Below are 14,741 nucleotides of genomic sequence, written 5' to 3' on the forward strand. Positions count from 1 at the left end.
GGAGGAAACCAAAACTGAAACGCGAAAAGTGGCGAAAAAGCCGCCGCTTACCTGTGGACCTGGGGAAGGCAGGGCTGGGGGCGCGGACTCCCGCCGTGCAGGCCCGCCTGCCGCCTTCGCTTTCTCCCGTCTCCGCCTGGGTCCGAGGAACGCCCCTGAGGAGCCGCCCGCCTCCGCCGTCGGCCTCGGCGCGCACGCGCGCTCCGCAGCCAGCAGCCGTGCGCCATGGCGGGCGCGCTGGGCGGGATGTTCGCCAACCAGCCGCCGGGACCCCCGCCGCCCGGACCTCCCGGCGGGGTCGGGCCGGCCGGCCTCATCCCGCCTCCAACGGGGCCCCGCAATCCCAACAACACGCTGGTGGACGAGCTGGAAGCGTCTTTCGAGGTGCCGGGGGGGGGAGGGAGGGGGGAGAAGGAGGGGGAAAAGGAGGGGGGCGGGGGTCCGTCCAGCGCCGCGCCCTCACCTCTGCGCTTCCCTCCCCGCAGGCCTGCTTCGCCTCGCTGGTCAGCCAGGACTACGTGAATGGCACCGACCAGGAGGAGATCCGCACCGGTGAGGCCCGGCGCGTGGCCGAGCTCCGCTTTGTGGCTGCGCGCTCGGGTTGTGTGCGCGGGTGGGAGAGCGTTGGTAGCGGCGTGGTGCGAAAGGGGAGCATCCTGTCAGTACGCTGTATTGTGAGCCTTACACTGAGCCGGCCGCTTGGGCTTGCTGCCAACGTTTCTTGTTCAGCCACAGTGCACGGATTATTGTACCGCTCTTTATCATTGTAGAAAACATGATAAAACTACTGGGGAAAAAAATGTTTTCTTGCACCTTTAAGGTAAGTGCTGAGAATTTGCGAAGCAGTGTTTGATGCAGAGAGTTAATACACACCTTGTGCTATTGCCGTGTGCCAGAAATCCCATCCAGAAGAGCGTAAGATTTATTCCGGATGGTGTAGCGAAAGGTGTACTTAGCAGCATGCACTCAAATGCCGCTATGGGCCTGCGGTGGCTTTCTGAGAATCTTTTCTGTCTTTCCCTGTTGCTGTTCTACCTGTAGGTGTGGATCAGTGCATCCAGAAATTTCTGGATGTTGCAAGGCAAACGGAATGCTTTTTTCTACAAAAAAGACTGCAGCTGTCTGTCCAGAAACCGGAACAAGTAATTAAAGAGGTATGCTAAATTATAATTGAAGAGGTATGCTAAATTGGTTTACCTTTGTTGCGCTGGACCAGACACAGTGCGCAGCAGTGCAGGTAAATTGCCTCATTTGCACTAATCTTGGGTTTCTCACTGTGCCTGAAGTTGGTAAAACCTGGCTGTCAGTGTAGCTCTCAGCACAAATCTAAGGAAGTGGGATAGGATGCCTGGTGGTCTGGGGAGAACAGAGCGCAAATAATGTTGATTCATCTGAAGAAACAAATGAGTTTGGTTTTGCTAGAGTAATGAGCATAGAACTGTTGGTTGGAAGGGACATCAGGAGACTTTCAGGTCCAACCCCCGTTCAAGCAGAGTCCCCTGGTGCACACAGCCCACAATTGGCCTTTTGAGTAAATCTACAGAAGGAAACTATGCAGCCTTTATCACCCACACAGCACAGAAGTGCTTCCTGGTTACTTCCCAAGCTCTGACATAGGTAACCTAGTGTATGTGCAGGAACTTGTCACTTAAGGACTTTTAAGCATCCCTTTAAGATTAGCTTGAAAAGCCAGGCTTAAAAATTTGATGTATGTTAAGCAAGGTTCTTTATTACTCCTAGCATTGCTGCCTGTTTACTAATACCTATTTTTTTCACCCACAGGATGTTTCAGAGTTAAGAAATGAATTACAAAGAAAAGAAGCATTAATTCAGAAGCATTTGAGTAAACTGCGGCACTGGCAACAAGTCCTGGAAGATATCAGCGTACAGCACAAAAAACCTGCAGAAATGCCCCAAGGTCCCTTAGCATACCTGGAACAGGCATCTGCTAACATTCCTGCTCCAATGAAGCAAACATGAAAACCTGATAGTCTTTTTACTTCATCTGTTTTTTTGTATAATGTAATTTGTACTACAAATATAAACAGATAAGATAGAATTAAGTTAAATAAATACTCTTTTTTTGGAGAAAAAAAACACTTTGGTTTTATACTTAAATTGAAAGTATACAGAGTTCCTGTTCAGAATGCTTTCTGGTAGAAGTGTACTTTCCACAGTACATCCTGTTCTTTCTGGAAAGGATGGTCCTAGCTTTGCCCTGATTGTATCTTGCTAGTATGATGCAAATATACACAAAGGTTCTTGTTAGGATGGATGGATGTCTCTCTGCAAGTGCTTAATTTCTTCATGTAGCTGAGGAGTAAAATGGGATTCAAATCCTCCAGCAGTTGCAGATGAGCTACCCAATGCATAACACTAGAGTGCTAGTTGGACAATTCCCTCTCCCTGTGTTTGTTGAGGAATTACCTGAATGTTATTTTATTTACAGGTGCCTTTTTGTGAATAGCACCATTCCTTCCAGCAATAAGGTGGTTGGTGTGGCTTGATAAATTCAGTCGTTCACCCACGAGGCATTTTGCTGGGCATCAGAGCAATATGGGGACAATGCATGCAGTTCCCATAAATCTGGAAGTCTGTGCCTCAGTCTGACTCACACTTCAGCATAACAGCACTATTTTGCAAGCCGTGAAAGTTGGTTACTTACAAGCAAGTTTTAATGTTCGTACTTACATACTATCCTGATTCATCAGGCTGACTGTTACATAAGTTGAAGTGCACCAGGAACATTACATGACAACGCTATACAAAACAGTCCATTAAGCTAAGCAGAAAACATTTTTAAAACAGCTTGCTGTAAACTTGCTATTCTTAGATGTGTATCACATGCTGCTCAGCATAAAACAACTTTACAAGAAACCAATTTAAAACAAAATTACATTACTATGCAAAAAACAGCTGATGAAGCAAGCATATAAACCTAGAGAAATCACTTACTTAGAAGTAATATCTTCATCTGGAGTCTGTAGCAGGACATTAGAGGACAAAATGAATATTTAATGTAATTGTGGAATGATACATTCTCTTGAGTAAAAAGTAATTTTACACAGCAGTATTAAGAATTTTGCTTTTTCTTCTTTTTTTCTTTTTTTTTTTTCAGAGGTTATTACAAAAAATGCATTTTGCTGAAATCTATGCCTGTAATTCCATTATAATTAGATGTAAGAGAGTGCTGTTGTTCCTAACAATATCCTTGGAAATTATTTCGACACTTTTTGTTGCAGAACTTATTAGATTAACATTCCCTAGCAGAAAACAAACAGCTTTTCTGGTAAATCTGAGGAGTATGTAAATTATCTGCTTTAAAAAGAAAAGTATTTAGTAAACCACTCTTGATGCTCAGGGTCTTGCATTTGGTCATCTTTGGTTTGTGGTGGTTCACTGCCATGCATCCTGTGCAAACAAATAAACGTTAGCATTGCTTACAATCTTAACAATATTTAGTATGTAGTTTGTTGGTTGTTTTTTTTTGTTTTTTTTTTTTTTCTTCAGAAAAACATTAAAATCCAATGAACAGATCTGTGTTCACATAACTGTGGAATCCGTGCCAACTAGACAAAAACTGGGCTAAGAGCACTGGAATTAAGACAAGGAGAGTGTGAAAAGGAGCTAAGCAGCAACAGAGGAATGTTTGAAAGTAATTCTTGACATCTCAGAAGTATAATAATAGGAAGTTTTGAAAAACAAAATGGCAGCTGCAATTCACTTAAAATATTCAGTTGGTGCATGAAAATTGGACAGAAGTTTTATTTAGAACTGAACATTTTATCTCAATGTTAATTGGCCTCTATAACTGATCCTATTACATAATCCCCAAATTTTCAGGATTCAAGATGCTTTTAATACACTTGTGTTAATTTCACTTAGTTTACGGTAGCACATGAGTTCATATCATAGTTCATGTTATCTAATCCCAACCACCCTGCTATAGGCAGGGACACCTCCAACTGACCAGGTTGCTCAAAGCCCCACCCAGCCTGTCCTTGAATGCCTCCAGCGAAGGGGCATCCACAGCCATGCTGGGCAACCTGCTCCAGTGTCTCACCACCCTCACAGTAAAGAATTTCTTCCTAATATCTAATCTAAATCTACTCTCTTGCAGTATGAAGCCATTTCCCTTCATCCTGTTGCTCCATGCCCTCTTAAAAAGCCACTCTCCAGCTTTCTTGTAGGCCCTCTTCAGGTACCAGCAGCTCACTGTAAGGTATCACAGGAGCCTTTTCTTCTACAATCTGAAGAGCCCCAGCTCTATCCTTGCAGGGGAGGTGTTCCAGCCCTCTGATGATCTTAGTGGCACTCCTCTGAATCCGCTCCAACAACTCCATGTCCTTCTGTTTGAGGCCCCAGAACTGGATGCAGTACTCCAGGTGGAGACGCATAAGAGCAGAACAGAGGAGCAATCATCTCCATCGACCTGCTTGTGACAATTCTCTTGATGCAACCCAGGATACGGTTGGACTTCTAGGCTGCAACTGCACATTGCTAGTTCATCTTCAATCTTTCATCAGTTGACACTCCCAAAGTCATATTGGTTACCACTAATCACGTCATCTTTATTTTCCATGTACCCTAGTAAGGCCTGGAAAATCTGCTCCATGATCTTGCCAGGCACAGAGGTAAGACTGACTGGCCTGTAGTTCCCTGGATCTTCTTTTTTTTCCCCTTCTTGAAAATTGGGGTTATTTTTCCTTTTCTCCAGCTAGTGGGAACTTCACCAGAGTGCCATGACTTTTCAAATAAGATGGACAGCAGTTAGGCAGCTTCATCTGCCAGTTTCCCTTAGAACCTGTGGATGAATCTCATGAGGTCCCACGGACTTGTGCACTTTAGGTGGTCAATCTTCATTTACAGTGGGCAGATCCTTCCCAGTTTTTACCTTTGCTTTCTGCAACCTGGGCAGTGTGGATAGAGCCTTTGTTGGTGAAGACCGAGGCAAAGAAGTCATTGAGTACATCAGCTTTCTCCATATCTCTCATGATCATGTCTCCAGTTTCCTTCCAGAAAGGCTCCACATCTTCCCTGGCCTTCCTTTTATCACTGGTAAACCTGTAGAATTTCTTCTTTTTCCCCTTTATGTCTCTGGCTAGATCTAATTCTACCTAGGTTTTAGCTTTCCTAACCTAATCCCTGGCTGCTCAGACTTCTTGGTAGTCATCCTAGATAACCTGTTCCTGCTTTCACTGCCTATACACTTCCTTTTTATGACAAAGTCCAGGAGTCCCTTGTTGATCCATGGAGGCCCCCTGGTATTCTTGCCTACCTTCCTCTTTCTTGAGATGTACTGCTTCTGGGCTTATAGGACATGATCCTTGAAAATACTGACCAGCTTTCTAGGGTCCCTCTTCCCTCTAATGTTTTATCCCATGTCATCCTGCCAAACCACTTTACGACTGATGGATTTAAAAGAATAAGCAGCAGTCAAGCTACTCTCAATGTCCCTATGTATTACTCTTTAAAATACAAATTTGATTTGCCATGGCAGTCATCTGGCATGACACAATGCTTTCAACTCTAAGACGTAGGAATTGCCAAGCTGGATTCAAGCCAGCACTCTGTGTTACTGTCTTTGGCAGGAGTCAGCACCATCTGCCTTCCAGGAAATAACTCCACAGTATTCAATGTACAGAGTAATTACTGTCCACTAGGATGTAGTTGGGAAGGCTGGCTTTTGTCCTGAAGTATACTGGTAATTTTTTATATGTAAGTATTATTGTACCTATATATAGTATTAACTACATATATTTTTAATTCTTTCCTAGAGTTAATTTACATTTGGAAAATCTTAAACCTTTAAATAATAGCTCATAAATTTGAAGAAAAAACAAGCTTTTCAGCACAAACCCACTAAACTAAGTTGTTTGAAATCAAGAACAGCAAAAGATCTTGATGTGACACTGAGAGACCACTAAGTATCTGCTAATCAGTTTTTAAGTCTCCAAACCCTTTGCCAAATGATTAGCCTAGGGTCATTCAAATGTCTCCTAATATAAAAGTTACATCAACTGGGTGCAAAACAAGGAGACAAAAGTAAGAAACACATCTTCAACAGAATTACTGATAGGGACTCAAAGCTTTAAACAGCCACATTCATTATTAACCACTCCAATATTTCCAGTGCTTCTCCCTTTGTATCTGGCATGCTTGTAATGATAAGCTCTGCTGGGCAGTTATTAGTCTACACTTGCAGTTAAATTCTGGGTCTATCTAGAGAAAAATTGATCACATGGAATTCACTAAGAGACAGGAATCTTGCATCACTGTTTATTTCCAGACCTGTAATGTGCTTGGATGTCTACAAGATTCAGAATACAAATTCACTGAAATTCCTTGAAACCACATCAAAATAAACAAATACCTTATGGAAGTGCTGCTGTCTGAAGTCTGTGCTGTTGGAGAACCCACTCTGAGGCATCCAGGACTCTGGTCTAAGCTCGTTGATTTTGTTATTTGAGGAGCATTTCTTTTTGATCTCAAGTCACCACTCAAAAAGCTCTTTGCGTAGGAAGCTAAATTTGGTACACTGACAACACGACTGGGCACCTCAACTGGTCTCTTCTGCTGCTTTAAAAAAAGAGAACTATCACACGCGTTTTTTACACTTATACTATAAAAACAATACTTCATTCCTAGGCAATGTGAGAGGAGCATGCAAAAATGAAGTTTCCCATCTTTTTCTAATTTAGAATACATTCTTTCCAGGGTATGCTGTAAGCACCTATGGGGTTAGGTAGTCTGATTAAAACAACTCGTATATTTAACTCTGAGGTTTTAGATATACACAGAACTCAGTTAGGGGCTGATCAGGGACAAACTGCAAGTAGCACAAATCAAAATTCAAAGTCCTTCTTGATACATACAACATCAAAGTAGCTTCCAATTACTTGCAATCGATAGCAGTGCTTCATCCAGTGGAAGACTGAACTGCTTGGGAATCCACTGCTTTGTATTTGCTTAAAAACTTGTACCAATGCACTTCTGCTGAGTTTATGTTTTACTCAGAACCTGCTCACAGGTGAGCCTATTGGAAAGAATTCTACCGAATAACATTACTATAGGAAATTAACAGGATCTTTTCTGTTCTGGTTATTTGTATGACTCAAAAAGGGGCAAAACATCATGATCTGTAATTTTAATTGAATTACCTATCTTACCTTCATAGGAGTCAAACACCCAGGATTAGGGGTGAAAGAAAAAGATCGATTTCTGTAAGATTCAGTACTGGCTAAAAGTGAATGCTGAAATTTTCTTCCTTCCTGAGGGAAAAGAAATTTATACGTTCTTTGGTATGTAAACATATTTATGTTAGATACTTACAGAGCAGAGAGAAAGTATCAATCTGAAGCAATGTGCAAAACACTGAACAGCGCCTTCAAACAGATGCCAAAATACGTACCACCATGTAAAAGTGTATCTTACCACCAGCTGCTTAATAATTTCCTCTCTCTCACTTAGTTTATCTTGCAGGCAACTTATAAGGTGTATATCTTCTGGTCTGGATTCTGGTTTTCTTGTGTTTTCTTCTAATTTTTTAAGTCTGTGCCAAAGAAAGGATGCAGACCAACAAAAATTTTCCTTAAGCCAGGTTCAAGAGATACTTGAGCTGTAGTTTAAATTCCAAGACTAAAACATGGGGACATAATTAGGAGTCTTCAATAGAACAGTACTTTTAAAAATGGGCACGTGTACGTAGACTGTATATAAACACAGAACACTGTGGAGTTCCAAACCAAACTGCCTACCCACTGTAAAAGCCAGCCCCAGTAAAATACTAATTAAGCTTGCACATCATATTACCTATCTAGTTTACTAACGAGAAAAATCTGTACTGCTCTGTCTATTCATATCCATATCTATTTACTTGTTCTCTTTCTGACCCAATAATTTTGGAGTCTACAGGCCAATTCCAAACATATTTGACTGAGGTCTCAGAAATACAAGCTTCCTATAACTTTTATTTAAAAAAGAGGCTCGGATGGTTTGCTGCTTTAGTGAATCCTCTAAGGCAATGCCTGTAGTAAGATTACTGCTCTTTAAATGCCTCAATCAAGGAAAAAGATTCAAATTAGAATTTACACCTTCTTAAAGATGGTGTGGAAACATATGTTTGATTAAACCATGGAAAAAACAACTGATTATTTCATCGGCCAATTTTATGAATTTTGCTGCTCAGGAAACAGAGCCATGAAGTTCATTTCCTTTCACTGTATAGTGAAGTTCATTACAGAATACCTTTTTTTTTTATTTTTTTATTTTCTTGGTGAGAAGAAAAAATTTGAATGAGAAAAACCCAATATTACACTTTTGATTTAGTGTATCTCACAGTTTAGATATGAACATACAAATGTTCAAAGACCTGCCTACTTGCAGGAAGGTCTCTGCTGGAGCTATGCTGCACAGCTGAGATTTGAGTAAACGACAACATCAAAAACAAAGGCTATTTGTGGGAGGCCTCTAACGTACAGCCTGAAGAACCACAGAACTACTTACATCCAAAGAAGGCTGCAAAATGCATCTACTTCCATGATAAAGTGGGGGTTGCAGTTCAAGAATATCCTGAGAAATTTGAAGGGAGGGAGAATGAGGGAGAATGAGTTCAGCTGCTGTGCTGAACAAAATTGAGTGCAAGATGATCGATCAAGGTCTCTGGAAGCATTTGTGACAAAGATGATTTTACACATCATAACACTGTAAGATGCTAAGCACAGTGTTTAATTTATTATTCTAAAACTGTATAATGGTTTCCTTTAAACAGTAATCAGTTTATTACAATGCATCTTTATTTTTGCTTGCAAAGGAAAAACCTATACACTTCTATTTCAGTGCTCATCATATTCTATCCATAAGTAATTTAAATATATACATACAGGAGGAATAATAATAATTTAAAACAGAACTCACTGCCAGTATGAGTCACAGCTTATTTAAATGACATACCCAGATTCTAAGGAGAAGCTCTTTGCTTAGAGATGTGCCTGGGTGCTGTTGAAATCAGATAACAGTTTTGTTTTCCTTCTGGTGATCTTGTTTCAGTACATCCAGTTCTTTTTTTACGTTTCATTTTGAGGCCTGCTACCAGTAACCTTTCATTAGTATTAAAATAATTCTGAATTCTCATGTTTTAATACTAGTTTATCATCATTGATGAAAGCACGCAGTTTTCAGGTCTTTTAGTGGCTAGAAAGGCAGCTGACAGCACAGCTCTGGGGCTTCTGCTGACTGATCTGACTTCATCACATCACTTGCAGTCTGAACTATCCTAACAGGCTGAACTATCCTAACAGTGAGAAAGCCAAGTTCTTTGGAGAAGCAGCGCTCGTTGTTCAACCTTCAGGAAGTGGAGGGTTTTTTTTAATGTAATAATAGTGGTTTCTGTCTATGGCTAGTTTATACATCAATCCTAATGCTCAAGTGTGACAAAATGTAGATTCATATATTTAATATAATATGAATTCAGTAAAATTAGATTGGAATCTCTGAGATTTTAAGATGAGACTTTGATGCTATACTTTGATCCCATCATAGCAAGCAATTAGAAATAGTTAATAATGCCTACCACCATTCTAAACATAGCAAGAAACATTACAGAAATGCCTTCACAGTGTTTGTCTTTAACAGACAATACGTTCTGAAAAATACTATTATTTCATTAGCAACATCAATCAAAAACTAAAAAATGCCCAATACTTTTTTGAGTCCATCCATAACATTGCTTTTTGATGCCAACCCCCAAGACGAAATACATTGATTGAAGAATCATATTATCTTACTGCCTTTTGTTTGCTACTGCTTCATCGTACCCAAGAGAAACTTTTTCATTTGGGGATTTGTTTTCCCATTAAAAACAAACAAACATAAAAAACCTTTCACTGTTCTGATCCTAATCCTTATAGAATGTTTCTGTCCCTGAGGTGGAATTCTCACAACTGAGGAGAACAGAAAAGATTACTTCAAGCAGATTACTGGCTATACTTACTTGGCAACAGTAGCAGTGTTAATTTTAAATAATCAGTTACAAAGATTTGGCAAGTTTTGCAGATAAAAAGCCACAATGAGCAGAAACAACTGTACAATTTAACAGCAGAAACAAATATATTAATGAAGACAAGGTGACTGATGTTAAGGTTACAGTAAAAAGCTGTTATTTTTATACACTCACCAATTTAACTATTGCCTTACCTGAATTATTGGCCCTGCAAAAGCAAAACAAGACCTGCAGGCCGATGTTCCACATTTTCTATCAGTTAACCTCAGAGCAGCTGTATCAGATGCCTACAACCATTTGAGCTCTTTGATTTTCTCCTCTTATTTGAAGGATTTCTCCTTACATAATTTCCATTAATGCTGCTTCTGTTTACTACAGTAGAGCTACACCATCTATCCCCTGTAAAGATTATCCTCCAGCCAGCAGCATTACCATTTTGAGGCCTTTCAGACCTCGTCGCTGACACGTGACTAATTCTTCTCTTCATGAACAGAAGTTCTCAACTCCTCCAAGGCAGCTGGAGGGCACTGATGAAACTCTGCTTGCAATTCTTTCTGTTGATCTTGTTTCAAAAGCTTAAAATGAAAGACGCTTTCAGTATTTCTCCAAAGAACGCAGAGGAAAAAACTTTCTCTCTCATTCTTTAAATATCCACCAACTGGTAGACAGCAATAGAATTACTCTGGCCACTCTGACAGCCTGCAGAGAGACATCCCTTGAGTGCATTTCTCTAGACTATGAAAGCACATAATTTAAAAGCTCCTCTTATACATATAGATGGAGTAGTGGGGAGCATACATTCCACACAGCTGCAGAAATGAACTAAAAGGCATTTCTGTGCCAGATCACTCAACCCCTTTGCAAACAGAACATGTTAAATATTATGACCCAGAAACTTCAAAGGATTCAGTGGCCATAGAAACGCACTGGCCAACTGCAATCTTGTTTCCCACGTAAAAAGTAAGTACTCCAGTTTCTTGTGAGGACATGGGGACACTGCTACTACTGCAACACAATGCATGCTCTGAGCCTGTGGCTCAGGATACTACAGGATGCAGTCCACCTTCTGAAAGACAGGCAAGACTATGAGCTTGCCCTTCTGTGCCCGGACAGCATGTTACAGGTCCAGACTTTTGTAAGCACAGAGGCTCTGTCAGTTTCTGCTCTGACTGCCTCACCCTACAGGGCAAAACTGGCTGCTACAGCCACAGTAGAATCACAGAGAGTACATACAGTGTTCCCAGGTGTTGCTTTTACCATTGTTTTCAGCTACAGAGAATGGGTTTAAAAAGCTAACATTTATTCTCAGAGACTTCTACATTTTTTTAATATGTCTTGAATGACTTTGGGATTTACTGTTTCCAATCCTTTTCAAACTCAGTCAGCATTATGCAGCTTTTTTCTGGTCACCCCTGTGAGGCCACACTGGACAAATTTCTCCATGATGTAGAACTGAACAGTTATTTCAAGTGCTTTTCAGAATGGTTGGAAAAAAGAATATGATACTACTGGTTTTGCAGAACTCCCAGCATCTATAAGTAAAATTAGTACTTAAAAAAAGAAATTCTAATATTACAGTTAGAACATCTCTAATACTAGCTTCAGTAAAACACTCCCTAGAAAGCACTGTGAAGTGAAATTAAGGCAAACCTTTTGTGTTGCTTCTCCTTATCCTGAAGCTGTGCAGGTTCTTGCTTCTGTGTCTCCAACTCAGCACTGAGTAATTCCATTGTGTCCTTCAAAAGTGAGTTCTCTTTTTTGAGCTCAGAAATTTCACTCTGACATTTTTCCAGTTCATCATGAAGAGATCTAATCTGGTTCTGGCTGCTTCCTTCCTAAGAAAAATACAAAAAATATTTACTCATAGTCTCTTATAATTTAACCTGAAGACCTCATTGGACTTGCATGCGTTGATTTTGAGTGAACTGATTTATCAAATTTATGAAATTCTATGTGTGTGACAAAATCTGTGATCACATTTTCCCAAACACGCATTATATTCTCCATAAAACATACATTTTTGTAATGCTTGTGTTGAAGACTCAATCTTTAAATCAAAAAAAGTCTGCCTGTAGGGAAAAGTTGATAAGCAAGGTTAACATTTTTAAGTACGACATGAAGAAAGGAAACTGACTGTATTTCTGCAAAAGAATATTATGCTCTGAGAGAGAAAAGTGATGTTACTGCTTTCAGAAAATATAATAAGATAATGAAGTAGGAACTGGATTCTTGCCTGTTGCTTCTTCAAGGTCCTCACGCTCCTCAACTCCATTTGGAGCTCTTCTATTTGTTTTTTGAGATTTGTGCATGATGTCTGTTGCTCAGAAATTTCTACCCTTAGAGATCCTAATAACACCAGAGGGATAATAATTAGGGCAGTTGGAGGCCAGGTGGGCAGGGGAGGTAGATATAGACAATGCTGATGCAAACATTAACATTACATTTTGCTTTCTCCCTTGGTGCCTTTGCCATTAGTAAACAGTAATAGAGGGAAAAAAAAAAAAAAAAAAAAAAAACACATCCTCACTGGTAAAAGCCAAACCTATTAATAGACAACTCAACTAAGCAATAGTACAAAGATGCAGAGTTACAACTGCAACAACTCAGTGTCAGAATCAGAGAAGTAAGGTCTGTGTCACTGCAATTGCTTCTTCTAACCTTGGATTTAACTGCAGCACTCTTGAGCTTCATTGCAAAGTCCACTGCTGTTTTGTAAAAAGCCATAATGAAGGCTGAGAGCTCTGTTTGTGTTATCGAAATGCAACACTTAAATAAGCAGATCTGTCATGTACTGATATTTTGTAGACTGTGTAAAAGTTCCAGGATGGATCAAGTACAAGGAGAAAGATGTTTGCTTCTCTCATTCTTACAATTTTCCTTGAAGAAGCAGAACATAAATTATCTATTGAATGTATTAACTTTAGAGAGCAACAAATCTTTCTAATAAGTTTGAATGATTGAAAAAAAAGCAAGAACAGATCCTCTTTATTCTTGAAGTATTTCTAAATTATTATTTCTTTAGTTAAGAAGCATTTTATAAGTGAGCTTTAATAACCTGAATGTAGGCCTGGAGATATTACACATTCTCATACCGCAGTGTTCTGTTTAGATCTGAACTATCCAGGGAGCTTTGTAAACTGAATAAAGAATACATATGTAGCCACAGATCTTACAGCTGAACTCAGCAGAAAGACTTGAATCACATATAATAATTCCCCACATAGAAAAAAAGAGGGAATATATATACCAACTACAATCTTCCTAATCAATACATCCATTTATATATACTTGTATGCTGTATACAAGCTGCTGACAGCACAGTGAGGTCAACAAACAAAGGCTAAGTATGTATTGCTGGAAGTGTAGGGTATGGGAAAGGAGATGATCCAGAAAATGGGAAGGAAAATGAATGGGTTGAATACCACCACATCAAAGCATATCATCAAGCAGTAGGAGCTGTGTATGCATAAGGCATTATACCTAGCAACAGAGTTTGCTGCTTCTGTATCTGCTCGAGTTCATCCTGTAATTCTTTCTTTGCTCTCTCTTCCAAGGTTTGCATTTCCAGCCTATGAGACTGATGTTGGATTTTGAAAGTCTCATTAAACTCCTTTTTCAAACGCTCTTCTGCCTCCTGTAAGCAAACACCCCCCCCCCAAAAAAGAAAGTAGTCAGAGCCTATGTATCACCTTATTGGTTTACTTGTAAACCTGGATGAATCTGGTCTTTCATTGCAGAACTTTCATTATTTTCATCATCATTTTGTGTGACACTTCATCAACATAAGAATAAAAATGACCAGAAGATGAAAATGAAAACTTAATATGGACAAGATAAACTATCACAATATCTTCTATTAGATTTGTTGTGCAAAATGAAGCAACAACAGTGACATATTTGGCACTAAAAAAATGTTTTTACCATTCACCAGAGACCCAGATTTGAACTAAATACCTCTTCTTATCACACTGTGTCAGACAAAGGCTTCTATCTTTCATTTAGTCTTTCTTGGACAGAACTTCTCATTGTCACTGGAAGTGCTACTGATACCTTGCTGGAGTAGTTGCTCTGTAGTGGCTCTGAGAACAAGCTCCTATTACCAGTTTCATTTTTATCAGCTACTGCCTCCAGCTTGGTTTGATAAAGCTGGGATTTGATTCTCAATATGTAAACAAAACATTAAATCATTTTTATAGGGGTTTTACCAAATGCATTTAAAAAGGTTTTCCCTAACATATGCAATACAGAAAAGAGATATATTAAATCCAAGTGCATTTAGACTTTTAAGCTTTTTTTTTTTTCCCCACTCGAACAGATATTTTCTTCATTACTTCATTATACTGCAATAACATTTTGTCACTGAAAAAAATCCCCTTGAACCTTTAGAAGCTTTCATTATCTACCTATAGAATTCATTTCTTGAAAGCATCTGATTCCTGTTAATAAAACAGGAGCTTATATATAGTATAGTATAAAAATAAATTTGCATTCATCTTAGCCTAACTACAGACTAGGACACAGTATTTTATAGAAATAATTTCATTCATACTGTGATCTCAGTAAAAGAAGTTAAAATGAAAACACCATCACCACAAACCAACAAAAAAACCCAACCCTTAAGATAACAAGGTTTCAAAAATCGCAGAATAGCTCCTTATGAGCCACAACGGCAGCATACAGTTAAGGTAACAGGTAATAACTGAGCTGATATCAGGGGTTTCCAATACTGTTTAGCCCACTC

General features: G+C 39.5%; 2 protein-coding genes across 5 annotated transcripts in view; one reads left to right on the forward strand and one right to left on the reverse strand.

Moving 5' to 3' along the window:
- Positions 1–188: 188 nt before the first annotated feature.
- On the forward strand, positions 189–2,097 carry MED28 (mediator complex subunit 28). Its single transcript, XM_052682845.1, has 4 exons — positions 189–384; positions 486–552; positions 1,042–1,154; positions 1,783–2,097. Exons 1-4 carry the CDS (start codon positions 226–228, stop codon positions 1,978–1,980), a joined length of 537 nt encoding a protein of 178 aa, XP_052538805.1. The 5' UTR covers positions 189–225; the 3' UTR covers positions 1,981–2,097.
- Positions 2,098–2,652: 555 nt separating this feature from the next.
- FAM184B (family with sequence similarity 184 member B) overlaps positions 2,653–14,741 on the reverse strand; it is a 42,830-nt gene continuing 30,741 nt past the window's right edge. For 2 of the 4 annotated variants that reach the window (XM_052682818.1, XM_052682821.1), the window contains 8 exons: positions 13,481–13,634; positions 12,234–12,346; positions 11,651–11,835; positions 8,506–8,571; positions 7,435–7,552; positions 7,170–7,271; positions 6,374–6,579; positions 2,653–3,411 (listed from right to left, as the gene is read on the reverse strand). In XM_052682818.1, the coding sequence (XP_052538778.1) occupies positions 3,321–3,411; positions 6,374–6,579; positions 7,170–7,271; positions 7,435–7,552; positions 8,506–8,571; positions 11,651–11,835; positions 12,234–12,346; positions 13,481–13,634 (1,035 nt within the window). In that variant the 3' untranslated portion in view covers positions 2,653–3,320. The remainder of the gene's footprint in view (positions 3,412–6,373; positions 6,580–7,169; positions 7,272–7,434; positions 7,553–8,505; positions 8,572–11,650; positions 11,836–12,233; positions 12,347–13,480; positions 13,635–14,741) is intronic. The other 2 variants (XM_052682819.1, XM_052682820.1) reach the window with 2 other exon arrangements.

The sequence above is a fragment of the Tympanuchus pallidicinctus genome, unplaced genomic scaffold, assembly GCF_026119805.1.
Source record: "Tympanuchus pallidicinctus isolate F22 unplaced genomic scaffold, pur_lepc_1.0 scaffold2, whole genome shotgun sequence".
NCBI classification, from domain to species: domain Eukaryota; kingdom Metazoa; phylum Chordata; class Aves; order Galliformes; family Phasianidae; genus Tympanuchus; species Tympanuchus pallidicinctus.

Coding starts and splice junctions, on each gene's coding strand:
- MED28 (XM_052682845.1), top strand. CDS start 226: ATGGCGGGCGCGCTGGGCGGGATGTTCGCCAACCAGCCGCCGGGACCC. Junction 385..485: donor AGCTGGAAGCGTCTTTCGAG/GTGCCGGGGGGG, acceptor CCCTCCCCGCAG/GCCTGCTTCGCCTCGCTGGT. Junction 553..1,041: donor CCAGGAGGAGATCCGCACCG/GTGAGGCCCGGC, acceptor TTCTACCTGTAG/GTGTGGATCAGTGCATCCAG.